The following is a 16,831-nucleotide window of genomic DNA, read 5'->3' as shown; positions in this document are numbered from 1 at the left end:
AAAACGGGGCAAACACCAGCGAGGGAGAGGAAGGAAAACTGTCTTCCACGCACTGCAATGGTGCGCCCGTCTGTACGTCCTCTCTAGCCTAGAGCCCTCCCTCTCCGCCTGGATCAGCATCAGAGGACTTTGTACACAAGGCCCAGCACCAGGCTGCAGAAAGAGCCCCCAGAAATTTAAACCTATTTCATTTACTCAGCCAACCGTGAGTACAATCCTTTCTGTAGCATTAAAAAGCAGTGCTTTTTTCTCATTACATTGTTACTAGGCACAATATTTACGTTTTAATTTCAAATATTACAGAAGGGCATGGCATTTTTATGCCCATAGGACGCCTAGGTTTAACAGTGTGGGAAATCTCACTCTAGAACATGTACTCTAAGACATTCCAACAGTGAGAAATCACACAGACGAAAGACCAACACAATGTTAGGTATGCCTGGAAGGTCTTAGAGCTCAAGGTACAGAATTCTGCTGGCTTTGGAGGGTCAAAGGATGGGCTGAGAGGCAAAGCATGAGGAAAGATCATTTGAGAAGCCTGGAAAATGCACGTGAAGGGTAATATGGCATGATAGTCTCTGAACTAAAAATTTACAAACCAGATAGGGAAAAAAAGGGGCACCTAATTACCCAAGTCTCAGACCACTCAAGTTGGCACTCCTGGTCCAGCCCATTGATCATCATCCCTGGAGCCTCAGTCAGGGCCCCACTGTCTCCAGTGAACAGCAGGACACACCGCTGAGCAGCAACAGCACTAAGAGTTTCTGGGGCCCTCGGCATGGAGCAGAGGCTCCTGGAGTGGGGGTGGAGGGCAGATAATTAAGGCTACTCAGCTGTAACCCTGAATCTCCGAGGATATCCCGCGACGTGTGCTGGGCCATCTGAAGGCAAAGGGCCAACAGCAGGTGCACCCGGGAGGCGGCCTCTGGCGCCCACCAGAGTTGCCAGCCAGGTGTGTGAACTCAGACGGGATGAGATATCTGAGGGGCACTGGCATTTTCTAGCATGCTCACGTTATCCATAGTATTATGAGCAGAGATAAAGCTCGTTGATATAACTTCTTACAGGCCCCCTGGGTCTCATTTAAGGCCCCGATAAGAAATCAGCTCTTTGCTCCTAGGTATCTGTTTACGGTAGAATCAGGGCAGATTTAAAAATTCAAGTATGGGGGTGGAGGGCAAGGCAACATATGTAACCTAAACATTTGTACCCTCATAATATGCTGAACTAAATTTTAAAAAAGTACAAAAATAGAAAAATAAAAATTCAAGTCTTTGGAGATATAAAGCCACAAACTAGTTACTAGAGTGGCTCTTTTTCAATTCTAATACATTCATACATTAATGTAATGCAGCAAAAGTAAGTAAAACCAAACCTGAGGCTTTGACATTAATGTTGCAGTTATTTAATTTTATTGTATTTTAAAATATGAAAATTGCAAAACATAGTAGTTATATGAACACCTGAGGACTGTTCAACTTGGTACAGCATCTTCATACAAACAATTTGAAAGAAGATCAAGTTTAAGGTAGAATCTTGTCTTAGACCACATAAGGAATGACACAGATGAAGCCACTCTTTGAACCACATGTACCCAGTAAATAGTTGCATTTGTGTATAAAGTACAATTGGTTTTTCTAAAAAGAAAATGTACATTCTTGCGCCTAGTTAACATTTTGTTGACATTTATAACAAATGGCTAATACTATTAGCACCAATTCTCATAGCTTATAAACATATTTGTTATACAGTAATAAAAATAACAAAATAATGAGTGTATTTCCCTTGAAAGTTCTAAATTATAAAATAAAGCCCAAAATGGTAAGTCAGAACTAATGGATCTTCCAAAGTTTAGTAGGATAAATGACTCATAACTAAGCAAATTTATTACAAGCATTGGATAGGACAGAGAACTTCCCTGTATGGAAACCAATCTACAGATTGTTTCTTATCCCCTGAAGAGTAAGCCAAGAGGTACTGGTGATGGAGAATGATGCATTTATATTATATGGAATAAAAAACCTTTTCAATATATGGTTCATCATTACCTCTGAGGTGGCACAAAGTACCATTTTAAATTCAAAAAGAAAAGCTTTACTTGTATGCATATTTCATGTTAGAATAAAATATGAATATAAAACATATAATAAAATTCTATATGAATAAACACATACAATAAAATATGAATCTTTAAAAAAACATGGACAAAGGTATCTTCATAGAGAGATGTGAACAATGAATATGTAGTTAAATGTCCAAACTTAGCCAAAATACAGAAGTTTTAATACATACTTTCTTTTAAAAAAATAGTGTGACTTCATCCACACCTCCCCTGCAATACAATATCTCTTGCATAAAACAACCATTCTATCCTATAATTTATCCCAAAATGGGTAAAAACACTTTTTAAAAGCTTATAAATTTTTCTCTAAATCTGAATAAATAAAACATATAAAAATAATAACAGATAAATAATTTATATGGCTATCCCATTTATGGAAACCGGTAGAACATGAGAAAAGCATTGTAGTATCAGACAAAGTGTTTGAGAAAGAGATATTTATAGGTGTACCTTTAAATTCTCTTCTGAGGAAGAATTCTCATGGATTTAATTATAGAAGTTATCAATCCCTGATATTTCTTTTTTCAGCTGTTTTGGTTCTAAATATAATGATGAACCAAAATGAAAGGTTTTTTGTTGTTTCTAGCATGAAGTATATTTCTAAACTATACAATGAAAATAATAAAACGTAAAGAACAAATTTTCTATTTGAACATGCTAATACTAACATGTTATATGGTTTTTAAAGAAGTAGACTGGACTGTACTATAGTTCTGTAATTCTGGATATAACGTATTTTTAGAGGCACTACTAAGGGCAGTAAAATGAGTTTACATTAAGAAGGCATTGGTACCGATAAAAGTAAGCCTAATCTAAATTTGCACAAACATTTTTTAATTTTCATAGTATCTTTGTTCTTTATAGTATTTTTCTTCTTTCAGTCTTTCAATGTAGTGGCATAGCTTCACAGCTGTCCCCAGCTTCAGCCCCATATACTTCAGCATCATGTCACTCTTGAGCAGTAGCAGAGCCTTCCCATCGATGTCCTATGGAGAGAAGGAACTTACAATAATTAATAATGCTTTCATATTTTGCCAGAATGGTTATTCCTTTCTATATAGGAAAATGGAAAGCAAATTAGAGAGCAGCTCATCCCAGATGTATAGTCTCTGAATGTGCATCTACTTTATGAAAAAAGCTATTAAAAATATAATTTGTACAGTGAAGCATCATTTCATAATTTATAAATTCACTCCAGGTTTTAAGAAAAAGGAAAATTAACCTAGTATCTTAAAAAAATGAACTGTGTCATACTACATTTTAAATGCATACTGTATGTTGAATAAAATACTACATACCTATGACGACAAAAGAGCAAAAACTATGAATAGTAAAAATGAATTTCAGATGATCATTAACTTTCTGAGAAGGGCTGAGAGTAGGAGTATGTCAACATCAGTGTAGACTGTATATGTGCTGTATGCTACTGCCTTTACGATGAAAGTCAGTTAGCTGTCTGAATCTAATTCAATACTAAAACTACTGACTTTCTTACCATATTGAAAAGAGTACATTGGATATGTATGTAGCTGGTAATTTTGTTAGGACACACTATAAAAATATTTGTTGATATTTATGAGGCATCCTAAGATCCCTTATTATCTTAACTGACCTGTTTATAGGACACACTATAAAAATATTTGTTGATAGTTATGAGGCATCCTAAGATCCCTTATTATCTTAACTGACCTGTTTTTAGGACACACTATAAAAATATTTGTTGATAGTTATGAGGCATCCTAAGATCCCTAATTATCTTAATTGACCTGCTTATGCCGCTGAAACATATTATTAGGTTTTCACAAGTTCCAGTTTAAAATTAAAATTTTACTTATTCCTGTAAAAACACTGTCTGAAAAGACCTGTAATCCCTTACAGTACAACATTTGTCAGGTACCTTCTATACTTTTTCTACTAAGTATTAATAAAACTTGAAATTAAAGAAATTAGAACTTACAAAAATTGAGCCCATGACACTACGCTGTAAAAAAAAAAAAGGTCTGGTAACAGCCTGAGGGTATCAGCCTTACAAATCATCAATAACTAAGCCCAATGGGATCAGTTGCTGGATTCATTGTGTATTATCACAACAAGGGCACCCTGTTATAGCTTGTGGGCACTCCCTCTTACTCATGGCCCTGAGGCTGAGCTGGGAGTGGGGGGTGAGGGGAGGATCCTTGTATCTGTCATTACAAAGGGTAGGTACACCTGAAAGTGGTGATGCTCAACCATCATCTCTTGAGAACTTGTGGCTGTTTGTGTATTAGGCACTTGAATACCCATTTAAGGAACAGACCACTAACATAATCTTTCTTACATATGGAAAATCAGTTGACAGGGTTCCCCCACCATCTACACTAATCAGAACCCAACTGAAGGGTCTGCACAGAGGTCATTCCAAGGCATTATGGCAGGAAAACTGGACAGAAAGATACATTACATGGTGTCTGAAGAGGTCAGCAATAGGGCCTAATGTCTGAGCATCTGTTTGTTTCAGAAACAGGATCACTTCTTCCACAGACCAGGTTGAAGGGTCCTCAGAAAAGCCTTGTTTCAGGATACCAGGGTCACGTTCAACTGGTGAACTTGTAACTTGAATGGAGAGAAAACAAGACAAATCATATTTGACCTGACCATTATCCTGAAAGAAGACGTGTTAGGTAGGGAATAATGGTCTCATTCCTGGAATATTCTGTTAAGTATTCCAGAAAGTACTCAAGACTCCAACTGTAAAATCCAGTGAAAGCCTATAAAAAGATGATGTGATGGGAGGCTGAGGCAGTAGGATCACTGAGCCCAGGAGTTTGAGGTTGCTGTGAGCTACGCTGACAGACACCATGGCACTCACTCTAGCCTGGGCAACAAAGTGAGACTCTGTCTCAAAAAAAAAAAAAAAAAAAAGATGATGTGAGCATGGCTACACAGAGCATCCCATCTGACCACCCCAAACAACAAAAGCATGTTTATAAGTTACCTTAAAGCTTCAAAGACCACAAAATGGATCAAGCAATCCAAGGCTTCTTTGGCCACAGGCAAATAAAGCAAAAGATCTGTTACTTGGGTAAAATTAGGCTAATCTAACCTACCCTATGACTCTCTTACTTGAAGTATTTCAATGACTTTCTCTCAATCTCTCTCTTGATCTCTTTTGTTCTGTCTTAGGTTTATTTTACTAGCTAAATAGTATGGAAATTCCCCAAATTTACAGTTTTATAATTGCTTAAATGTCTTCATTTTAATCAATGAATTTCAGTAATAATAGTTTCATTATTTTTGAGAACCAAATTAGTTCTTTTACCAAATCTCCCCTAAGTAATCAATAAGGCTATTTTTAGCATCATTTTATTCTAGATTCCTATCTCTCATGGCTTAAATGCTAATCTGAATTTTGAAGAAAACAAGATTATTTTCTGCTGAGCTAGATCAGAAGTAACTATCATTTTATTTAATTCCTCTTTCACATTTAATTGCACAGTGATAGATATTTTGGTCAAAGTTTTATATGTTAAAAAAGAAATAACTAAGACATGAAACAATATAAGTGATTATACCTCAAAAGGTTTTAGCTGTGTTCTTCACTAAGTTGTGTTGAAATTTCTTTGTGTCCTGAGAAGTATTTGCTTACTTAGCAAGAGCATTCGGCTCCCTAAACTTAGTGCGATAACTGTGAAGTGAGTTCTGTAATGAGCTAGGAAGCTTTGTTTCTCCAAACAAGGATCAGCAACACAAATGATCATTTTTATGTGTGAATTAGCCAAAGGCATACATACCCTTTCTTTCATATCTTCTGGGCTCTTGCCATTTCAGGAGCGTTTTGAGTTAATTATCCAGGGAAAGGGTAAACAAAATTAGAAGATTAAAAAATTCACAATGGAGTGAAGTTTGGGGAGTGCCACTCACCAGCTCTGTGACTTTGGGGATAGCAGCAATAAAAGTGCCAACATCACAGGGTCATTATAAGTGGAGAAGAGGCACATCAGCTGATTGGCACAGTGCCTTGCACATAATACACACTCAACAAATGTTAGCCATCATTCTGAATATCACCTAAAACCAGCCTTCAAAACAGGAAACAAACAGCTTCCACTAGCTTGCATCAAGGATGTTTATGAAAACAGATTAAATATTAATAGTACTACTTGTAACATGTGTCATTTCAAACTCACCTAAACCACATGGCACGCAGAGAGATGACACGGCATGTCTATTTTCCATTAAATCTGAGTAATTCATCATCTCAGGGTTATGTACCGGACTGGGTTCTCCTTGGGCCAGAATGCCTGGAGACATTGTTGAGCAAGCTCGGGTAGGTGAGTAGAGGCCGCCGGTACTGCCAGCCCTGGGGCTGCTAAAGCAGGGCCCGTCAGCGCTCGGCATTTGGGCATCATCAGGTACATAAGATGGCTGATACGAACTAGAGGAGAGCGATGGACTATGGGCAAGGGCCGCATCCCGCTCCTGCTCCTCGAGCAGTGAATCATGCTCTGGTTCCGGGGATTCATCAGAATTAAAAGGTGTTTCTGGAGGGTTGCTCTGGGAATCAATATCCCGCCTTCCCACTGGTATAGTGGGGCTATAACTTTCAGGGTAGGAGAATGAACTGTGAAGCTGCTCCCTCTTCCTTATTTTCTGGAATTTTTGTTTTCTAGAATGCTGGTAATTATTTTTGTGTGAATGTCCATGCGGCTTCTGAAATCACACAAACCCAGCATGAATCAACAGTGAGTAAAAAAGAAAGTAAACTGAGTAGTAAATACATTAATATTTATTTTCTATGCAACATTGCTTTACGTTATTAAAAATAAATGCTCTCTTTTGATTACATGATTAATTTTATATCTCTTCAACCCTGCATTTTACTTGTATTTTATACATTATACTTACAAACATAAAAATTCCAATGTCATAATTTATCAAACCTAAACTTCCAACTGAGGTTCAGTCCTCCGTCTGCTATTGAAGTAATAAACTGAGATTAGCCTGGCTAATCTTACTAGTTCTCTATCACTTCTAACTGATTGGCATCTTTAGAAACCAGAGGCTTACCGCAGCTCTGAAAATGTTTTTTATAACACTTACACGAGTTTGCCACAATGATTTCGCACGGCACCGATAGATTTTTGAAACCTTTCCATGAATAACATCACACTTCTTATCCAGGTTTTGGATGGCATCGTTTATAGCCTATTGTAATACAAGCTATTAGTAGTTTCTACTTCAAAAGAAAAGTAACATGTGAAAATACAATTAAGTCAAATTTTAACTGCTAGACACAATAAAAGTTCTCAAGCCCTCAGAAATGTCTTGCTTCCTACTTGAGGCCTGGCTGTAGGAGACACGGAGTTGAATGGCTGAGCTAAGGAGCCCCAACTTTCCCTCCACCACGCTATTCCATGCAGGTGTTGAGGAAGATCTAATGCTGGAAAGGGAATGTACTACATTTCCTCCAAGCCTGTGGTCCTCAACCTCCAGGCCACGGCCAGGTACTGATCTATGGCCTGTCAGGAAAAGGGCTTTGCATCACCCCCACCTCAAGAAACTCCTTGTGCAAGTTACTTAACTTCTCTGTGTTTCAATTTCTTTATGTAGGGAATCGGATAAAAATATCTCTTAATGTGCTTTTGAGGACAGGAACCTTGCTAGAGTATCATGCTAATATAATACCAACAATGACTACTGTTGGTCCAACAGTGCTCAATGGTATAATCATATTATTATTTTTACTGGTATTACCAGTGCCATGACACAGGTAAGAACAGGAGGCTAAGTGTGCACAGAAGAGAAGGACCTAACCCAGGCTGGCAGTCATGGAAGGCTTTGCAGAGAAGGTGATGTCAGGTTGAAAATGAAAAGACGAGAATGTGTTCACTAGGTGAAGACGCATGGCTGGGCACACAGGCAGGAGGAGCAGCATGTTCTAAAATACTCAGAAAGAAAAAGAGGAAACCAGATAACGTGGACAGTGACTATCAATGACACAGCGGGAACTGGGCTGTCATGAGAGGTGAGAGAGTGAAGTGATAACAGATGAGGGATGGGAGGCAAGAGAAGTGGCTTTTTAAAGCTGTGAGAAGGGGAAGGTGTGACAAGGACAGGGCTGGAGCTGGAGCAGGCTGGAGCCTGATGGAGGGCCAGATGCAGAAACCAGAGCAGGTGTCAGTCCTGACAGTGGGAGACACCTTTCAGTGCAGTAGTCGCAAAGGGGGTGAGAAGGATGGGGTCGGGCTGGCTCGTGGGCTATGGGGACAGGAACGAGGATGTGGAGGGGAGGGGACTGCTACAGGAGAGAAGCGGCAGCACCTGGGTGGGTGGGGTGGGCAGGGACTCCCTGGGGTTGCTGAAGGGTGACTGAGCAGGGACGGCCAGTGGAGGGCATCCTCCTCTGCTCCCAGCCTGAACAGGGCAGGGGTGGACAGAAGAGGGTGCAAAGCAAGGACAAGGGGCTCAGTGGAGGGAATGGGAGGAAAGAGAAGCAGGTCAAAGCATCTAGAATGGGAAGGGAGAGGTGGAGGAAGGAAAGAGCCATCCCTGGGGGGCAACGGAAAGGAGCACTCGGGCCATTTCAGGTCATGGCTCTGGCCCTGGGCACCTCCCAGCCCAGCTCTTACCCGTGCTGAGCAGACCTAGGCTGCCCACAGAGGACCCTCAGGGGAGGGGTAAGGCAGGCAGGAGAGCCCACTCCTCCCTTTCCAGCCCACCTGGGCCACCTGGGCCCTCCTTCCCCTCATCTGGCCAGCTGCAGGTGTCCCTTGGAAACATTCACTTCTGCCTTGCTAATGATAAAGACCCAGACAAACACTTTCACTTTTCAAAGCGTGTTAACTCATCTCATTCAAGAAACTTAATATGTTAAGAAACATTTATTCCTTTTTTAAAAAAAACTTTCATTACCTCTGAGGTATGCAGCTCACAAAATTCATGGTAATCACATACCTCTGGCCATCACTACCAACATGCTTATCTTTACAAATCCGCTCGAAACACAAGATATACTCTTTACAAAACACTGATGGGCTATCTTTGTTTCAATTGAGATATATTGATATGCATTTAGGCACATGCTAAGTGTCATCCAAAACAGCCAATTTCCCTTAAAGATTTTGGAGGATAAATTAATTCAATATTGAGCAATCTAGACGAAAGAGGCATAACTACATCTGATCAGTAACCGGCTTTTAAAAAATCTATAGAATCTTTATGTTCCTATTCCAAAATTTTCACCAAGGGATGCTCTTCTAACTATATATTGTTAAAAATCATCAAAATGGGTGATAATCATAAATAATTTGATATGAAAAAATTTCATTCAATTGTATACTTTCCCTCTATATGAAATAAAGAGAATTTTCACTTAACATTTTAGAAAACTACATTGAAGAGACTGAACTTCCATACCTGGCACTGGTTGAGGATATCCAGCATTGTTTTTTGTTGTTCTTCGTTGCAGGATGTCCCAGATTGAACATGTTCTGGCTAATATTTTTAAAGTAAATAGTCAAAGCTTTACTTTTGTAAGAGCCAAATTGAACACTGGGGGAAAGAACTTATTATTTATCTATTTGAACTGTTTTTATTTTTCACCAACTTTTCAAAGGGTTTCAGAAGTCTTAATCTAAAGCAGAGATAGAATAAAAATTCACATTAATGTGAGAATGAAAATGATAACTGCCAATTAAGAAAGGGGGCAAGGAAAGAATTTATTATATCTGAAGAATATAGGTTTAGAGTTTTGTACCAAAAAATGAATACAAAACTTCTCTGAATTTCCTATTATATATACAAAAGGGGAAATAAAGAGCTCATTGTCTAATGAAGAAAGCATACAAATTCAAGAGAAATTTTCTTGAGTGTGAGTTTAGAGAACTCCATAGTATATGAGAAATTTAAATCTTTTTCCTTAAAATGGTAAGTTTTAAGATATTTGGCAACTAGCAATTAATACTACTTACTTTATTGATATATGCAGTATGTGGTTCATATGCATAAAGAACAGTATTATCATCATCATAAGCAGGTATTCGAGTTCTTATCTGGGGAAGATTTATTAACAAATTAAAAAGAAAGATGAAAAATAGAACTAAAAGAAAAGTTGAGGGCTTCAATTTCACTTTCAAGAGCTCCAAAGGCCTATTTGTGATATCAAAGGACCTTTGCTCATAGTTAATACTATGACTACATGAAAAGATGTATTTGCAAAAATGTTTCCTCATTAACCTAACTACACTTAAGGTGCTGTTTCCATTGAGATTAACCCCTAATGTACTTCAGGGTAAAAAGACTAGTCTTCTAGTACAAGAACTGCTTTACAAGCAAATATTTCTAACCATGAACAAATAACTAAATGTTACATGGCTTTTGATTTTAAATAATCTAACAGTGCCACTCTGTGGACAAGATAGGAAACATTTAAGCACCTATGTTTCTTGATAAATCAATTTCTAGATCACCTTGAAACTTTTATGGGGAATAAGTCAGGGTGTAACTTAGTAAACAGAGAGTAAATAACCATTACACTTCAGAATAATAACTCCTTAAGAATAAATTATGAACTATAGAAAATAATTTTTAAATAAACATACTTGGTAGCCATGTATGTCTTTGTTTCAAAATATGATAGAAATCACCTGAATTAGCCTTGCACTGATTAGAGAACCAAAATAATATGGAATTGGGCTATAGATTAGTACCACCTTTACCCTTTGTATATAGTGCCTTATGCTTTTCAAAGTGCTTTCACATAATTATGTCAGAGAAAAATGACTCTTGGTAAACAGTTTATATTATCTCCAAAGATTTCTGAAAAACTTTTGGGATGATAGAAGTTAAGAGAATTGCCTAGACCAGCGGTCCCCAACCTTTTTGGCACCAGGGGATGGTTTCATGGAAGACATGATGGGGGGTGGCGGGGAGTGTGGTGAGGAGCTCAGGTAGCGATGGGCAGCCACGGACTGAGGCCGGGGGATTGGGGACTGCAGGCCTAGACTACTTAGGTAGCATGAATATCCATATCCTTATGTAACTGAGTAAATGTGTTTTCTGTTAAGCCAAATTATATATAGTTTAATAATTTATACTTTGATTCAACTTCAAGGATTAAGAAACATAGCAGAATGTAGCAGAAATGTAAAAACAGCACAACCACTTTGAAAAACTATTGGCAAACTCTTATAATACTGAATTTACATGAACTTCATGACCTAGTAATTCAACTTCTGAGTATTTACCCAGAAGAGATTTAAGTACGTGTTCACAAAGAAACTTGTACATGAATGGTCATAGAAGCTTTATACATCACTGTCAAAATTCATGACAGAAAATTCACTTATGAACTATGCATTTCACTACATGAAATTAAACTCAATTTACAAAAGAACGATAGCAAATGAAAAAAACAAAGACAGAGTTTCAACTTGAAATACAAACCACATCAACTTCACTGGAGCCGCTAGACATCTTTTTTGTGCAACAGGAGAAACTCCACTTCCTCTGAGTTGGGCCTAATTATTTTTAAACTTGCTGGAGGGTTTATTTGTGAAACTGCTTAGTCACCTAAGACTGGTAAACCTTCTACTCCTGAAAAGCAACGCATAAAAAAGTTACTTCACACGCTTACTACCCTAATAACCTTAATATGGATATGCTCTCAGAATGCTAACTTGAATTGAGTTTTGGTTGAATTTTAGTGAGTGACAAAACAAGAATTCTTCCATGAGCAATTTAGACTTAAGTCTTTAAGAACAGAAGGGCCATGTTGCTCATGACTAGGAATAAAACTCAAATCAAACCCAATTCCAAATTGTGAAGTGAAAGCTTCATAAAGTCTACAGGGTAAATGCTGGAAACAAATGAACAGGAGAACACGATGCCTTTGTAAAGGAGCTCAAAAAGCTCTTTACTTAGGGAGGCAACCAACATGCCTCCAAAATGTGAGCCAGGAGTCTACTCCAGTCCTGCCCCATTGCTATGCAGACTGGGCAGACCACTACAGACACCACCACCTCATCTGCCAGGTGAAAACCAGTTCATTATCTCTAAGGTCCATTTCAGCTCTTATTAGCTAACTTTCATATTAAACCTAAATAAATGGATGTGAAATGTAAGTCAAACAATCCAGAATTAGGAAGGTTCCATTATAGCTCTGAGTCATTTAACTATGGAACTAGAAAAAGACATTGACTACAACACTATTGGATTACATCTTGTACAAAAGATTTGCTTTGAATGACTGCATCACAGTTACTGGGAGGGGCACATTAATGAAAGAGTAAATTCACTTTATCCACCCTGAGCCAGAGCAGTAATGAGAAGCACAATTAAGGGACTCAGGTTTCATCTCTTTCCTGTTTTCCTTTCTTTCTATGGTGGACATATAATGACCACAGGCCCAAAAGAGAGAAACCAAAAGGGGATAAAGAAGATGGGGGAATTAACTCTTGAGTTAGATAAATGCAGGCTAATTTTGTATAAAATTTTCAAGTTATAAAATATCTCCAATTTGAGCTGTAACTTCAACCAAATTTTTCTTTTTAAACTATGTTTTTTCTTGATTATAAAACTAATACAAGCTATGAGTAATTAAAATGTGGTGTATTCATACAAAAGAAGACTCACAGCAGGAGAATAAACCAACTACTGCTGCACACTGCAAGGATAAATCTCACAACCATAACCTTGAGTTTAAAAAAGCCCGACACTAAAAGAGAATGCAGTGTATGATTCAATTGATATAAAACTCAAAAATAGGCAAAAGTAGTAATCTGTGGTGGAAAAAGTCTTTCCAAACCAATACATCTACACATACTGCAGTCACTTCAATAATTCTTAGTGTCCTATCTTATAAATATGTCATGATTTATTAAACCAGTCCCCAAATCACAGATATTCAAATTACTTCTAAAGTTTTGCTCTTACAAAGAACACTACAGAACAGTCTTGCACTTATACATGTAGTTTTATGGGATAAATTCCTAGAAGTAGAAATAATGGGTCTGTACCCACATTTGAAAATTCTCCTCTACTTCTTCCCCAGGAGGGCTGTTGAAGCCAGCCACATGTTCTGTAACACAATAAGGAAGTAGTCTGCTGGCCCTGCATATAGTTTTAAAACCAGAACAGATAATAAATAGTACCAAATAACTTTTTGGCATCAGATGATTAAATGATTAAATGACTCTACTGATGCGACATGTTAATACATTTCTTAATGTTCCTAGGGTGAGAGACCCACCTGATCATGAAGATCAGTATTCAATTTGTTGGTGTTTTATTTAGAAATTTTCTGCACCTCTGTTTCTAAGATCTTATAATACATTAGTGAGATGGCATATTTCTCACAATTAATGAGGCAATATTGATACATTATTAACTCTTGGGATCAAAATTCCTCTACAACATCAATTGGCAAGACTTTCATCTATTTATGTGCTCTGAAAAGGTATATATCACACTAGAATTTCTGTGCTTTAAAGGTTTGAAAGCGCTTGTAAGTCTGGGTCCAGTTTTTGTAACATTTTCTAAGTTCTTCCATGGTTACTGATCTATTCAAATTATCCTACTTGAGTTGTGTTGACAAATTCTTTCTATCCAGAAGGATAATCATTTCATCATAATTACAGAATTTTGAGCAAAATCAAAATTTAAAATCATTCACTATTTCTACCTTAATTTGAACCTTTCTCTTTATTCAAATTAGGTATTCTATCTAGTTAATTTATAGACAACTCTATGGGGTAGGTTCTACTACCATCCCCACTTTCCTTATGTGAAAACTGAGGCAAAGAACGTTTAAGTAATTTACTTAGGTCTCATAGCTAGTAAGTGGTGCAGTTGGCCTCCCCATTCCATGCTCTTTACTTCTCCCTTATTATAATCACCTGAAATCCCTTCTACACCAATAACACAACAAAATCCATACTCCTACTATGGTCTGCAAGGTCTTTACATAATCAGGATCCTACCCACCTCTCAGAGGTCACCTCTTAACACTTGCCCCCTTATACTCTAAGCCTAAAATATGTAGTATCTGCTCTTTTGCAGACAAAGTTTGCCAACCACTGTTGCAAGCCCTTACATTTAGACAATTCCTTATTTGGATTAATTACACAGCTGCCAAACCTTGGCTGTAGTTAGACACAGAAGCAGTGTGCATTAAACCTGCCACTGGACTCCCAACATTTTTACTTCTGTGGCACATTTACAAATCAACACCGATCTTGCATTCTTTGAGCCTTTTGCTCCTGTTAAATCCTCCATCCATAATGCCCTGTTATCTCTCCACCTAGGAGAACCTATTCAATTTCAAGGCTTAATTCAAGTTCCACCTCCAAAAAGAAAAAGTGCTATGTCAGTGATCACCCCATCCAGACATGACACTGCTTTCCATGAGCTATGAGAACACTCACACTTTAATACCTTTAAGGCAACTGTAACACATATCTTGTTACATGAGAGGCAGCTCCAAACAGCATTAAGACCTTAGGATTGCAGCCAGAATACCTGGGTTTGGATCCCGCCTCCCCCTCTTATTAGTTATGTAAATAAGTTGGACAATTACTTAACTTCTCTGTGCTGCTTCTTTTTTTTAAGGCTATAAAATGAGGATGATAATAGTACAAACTCACAGAGTTATGAGGATTAAATGAATTAATACGTCAAGTGCTTAGAACAAAGCCTGGAAAAGATAGAAAGGGTGCCCACTGTTGGTTACTATTATTATTTGGGTATTCACCACATCTACCCAACAGAACTATGTATCATGGAGCACATCGACAACAAACCTTCAGGGTCATAACATGTAATTTGTATTCATATTGCACCAGTACATTACAGATATAACAATGCATTTTTGTAAACAAATTTTTACATCTTTTAGGTATCAGGGCATGATGTAAAGAACAGGGCTTTGGTCAAAAACACTTGAATCTAAGTCTAAATTCCAAACTTTGCCATTCACTTTAGGCAGATATTTAACCTCTCTGTGCCTCAATTTTCTAACCTGTAAAGTTGGAATAATATCCACTTCACAGGGCTATGCAAGACCAAATGACACAGTGAAGCTCTCAGCATCAGGCTTGGTTCATAGCAGGCACACCATAAATTCTAGCTCCTTTTAACTTCTTCCCACAAGGTTAATAAACATTTTCTTAAAGCTCAACCAAGACTAGATTGTGCAAAATTAATTAATTGCATTTTAAATCCAAAATCCTGCAATGAGTTTATTTGAAGGGAACTCATTTATATTTTACGATAGAAATATAAACTCTTGACAAGAACAAAAAGGCATCTTCTTTTTAAGAAACATTTTTTTAGACATTAAAGACATTTTCAAAAGTCATGAGAAGATTTGTTCTCAAGGCATTCACTTGCTATCAATTTATCAGATAAGGCACAGTTCACGATGAGGGTTGAAAACGGCGTTTCACCCCAAGACCATTTCAAGGAATACATAGCAAAAGAGGGCAGATTACAACACCTGGACCACTCCAATTTGTTTAAACAAAACAGTGTGTTAATACACTTTTAAATCTTCCAGCATGACTCTCAAAGGCAGCCCTTCCATTGTGCATATCACTCTAAAGTCTGCCAGATGGTGGACAACGCGGCCAAAATTGTCTCTCATCGCCCAGCACCTGCTGCGGGCAGACGGGAGACTCAAACCTCATCCAGCCCATATCCCGCTATATAAAACACCTTGCAGAACAGTTGCTTACAAAATCACTCTCTGTAAATCTTAAACCAGTTTGCTACTTCGTGTTATAAAACTCTAGAACAGTTCGAACTCAAGCAGAGCCGGGTAGGAGGGAGGGAAGCGACCCCCCACAGACTAAAGCAGAACCTTTTCTATCAAATGACCAGACAGCCTGTGGGCTGCACAATACCCGCCCCCCCCATTTTTATTTCTTCCCCTTCTTTTATGTATTTACAATAAAACAGCGAGGCTGCACTGTCTTTGCTCAAACCCGGTTACCATCACAGCCTCAAAATCTGCATCTCAATCTCACAAGATTTTACATGAATCAACTCGCGAGCCTGTCCATTCTTTAAACACAAAACTCTATGAAAGTCAGAGTCTGGGTCCTTCCTCGCCCTCCCACCCGCCTCCACCAAGAAGAGAAAGGCTGAAAAAGGATCAACTCGTCCCAGAAAGTCAGCACCAAGTACCTAATAAACTGCCAAATCTCAAAAGCTCACACGCGCTGGCATCCCGGGAGAGTCATGGGAGCCACTCAAACCACCTCACCGCAGCGCGGCTGACATTTGTCCCGCAAAGCAAAGCCCCTCCCCCCACAGAGCCCCAACCGTTAAGCCAAATAGCTTAACAGGAATGTGCTCCGCAACTCGTCCTCGCGCGCACACTTGAGTCAAGAAAGTTCAAGGTGAGTAAAAAGTACTGTTGGACACACCTACTTTGGTGCCAGAGTCCGCTACGCCGCCCTCCGAGGCTCGCGGTAATCCTACTTCCCCGATCAGCAACGACTAAAACAGTTATGGCCTCTCCACGCTCTGAAACGGTTCTCACGCCGGAAACCCCGCGTGACCTCGCGGCGCACTTGTCGCGAGCCCAAAAGGTGCCTTGACCCGGGGGTAAACCACTGAGCGCGCGTGGCTCACGAGTTCCCACGTGCATGGTAGCAGGCGGGACTGCTCCGTTGACCAATCGACGACCGCCTAGGGCTGTTGACCGGCCAATCCCGTGGGCGCCCGCATGGG

General features: G+C 38.7%; 1 protein-coding gene across 1 annotated transcript; it reads right to left on the bottom strand.

Moving 5' to 3' along the window:
* Positions 1–544: 544 nt before the first annotated feature.
* Positions 545–16,748, bottom strand: SCML1 (Scm polycomb group protein like 1). Its single transcript, XM_075999170.1, has 7 exons — positions 16,580–16,748; positions 16,421–16,476; positions 10,072–10,152; positions 7,202–7,306; positions 6,289–6,811; positions 4,563–4,714; positions 545–3,108 (listed from the first exon to the last, which is right to left on the bottom strand). The coding sequence occupies exons 1-7, from the start codon at positions 16,746–16,748 to the stop codon at positions 2,956–2,958; spliced, it is 1,239 nt and encodes a 412-aa protein (XP_075855285.1). The 3' UTR covers positions 545–2,955.
* Positions 16,749–16,831: the final 83 nt, after the last annotated feature.

The sequence above is a fragment of the Microcebus murinus genome, chromosome X (genome assembly GCF_040939455.1).
Source record: "Microcebus murinus isolate Inina chromosome X, M.murinus_Inina_mat1.0, whole genome shotgun sequence".
In the NCBI taxonomy this organism is placed as follows: domain Eukaryota; kingdom Metazoa; phylum Chordata; class Mammalia; order Primates; family Cheirogaleidae; genus Microcebus; species Microcebus murinus.
The sequence above is the reverse complement of the archived record's forward strand: the minus strand, read 5'-3'. Positions and strand labels throughout refer to the sequence as shown.

Coding starts and splice junctions, on each gene's coding strand:
- SCML1 (XM_075999170.1), bottom strand. CDS start 16,748: ATGCACGTGGGAACTCGTGAGCCACGCGCGCTCAGTGGTTTACCCCCG. Junction 6,812..7,201: donor AATCATTGTGGCAAACTCGT/GTAAGTGTTATA, acceptor GTGTGATTTCAG/AAGCCGCATGGACATTCACA. Junction 3,109..4,562: donor CTGACCTCTTCAGACACCAT/GTAATGTATCTT, acceptor TTCTCTCCATAG/GACATCGATGGGAAGGCTCT.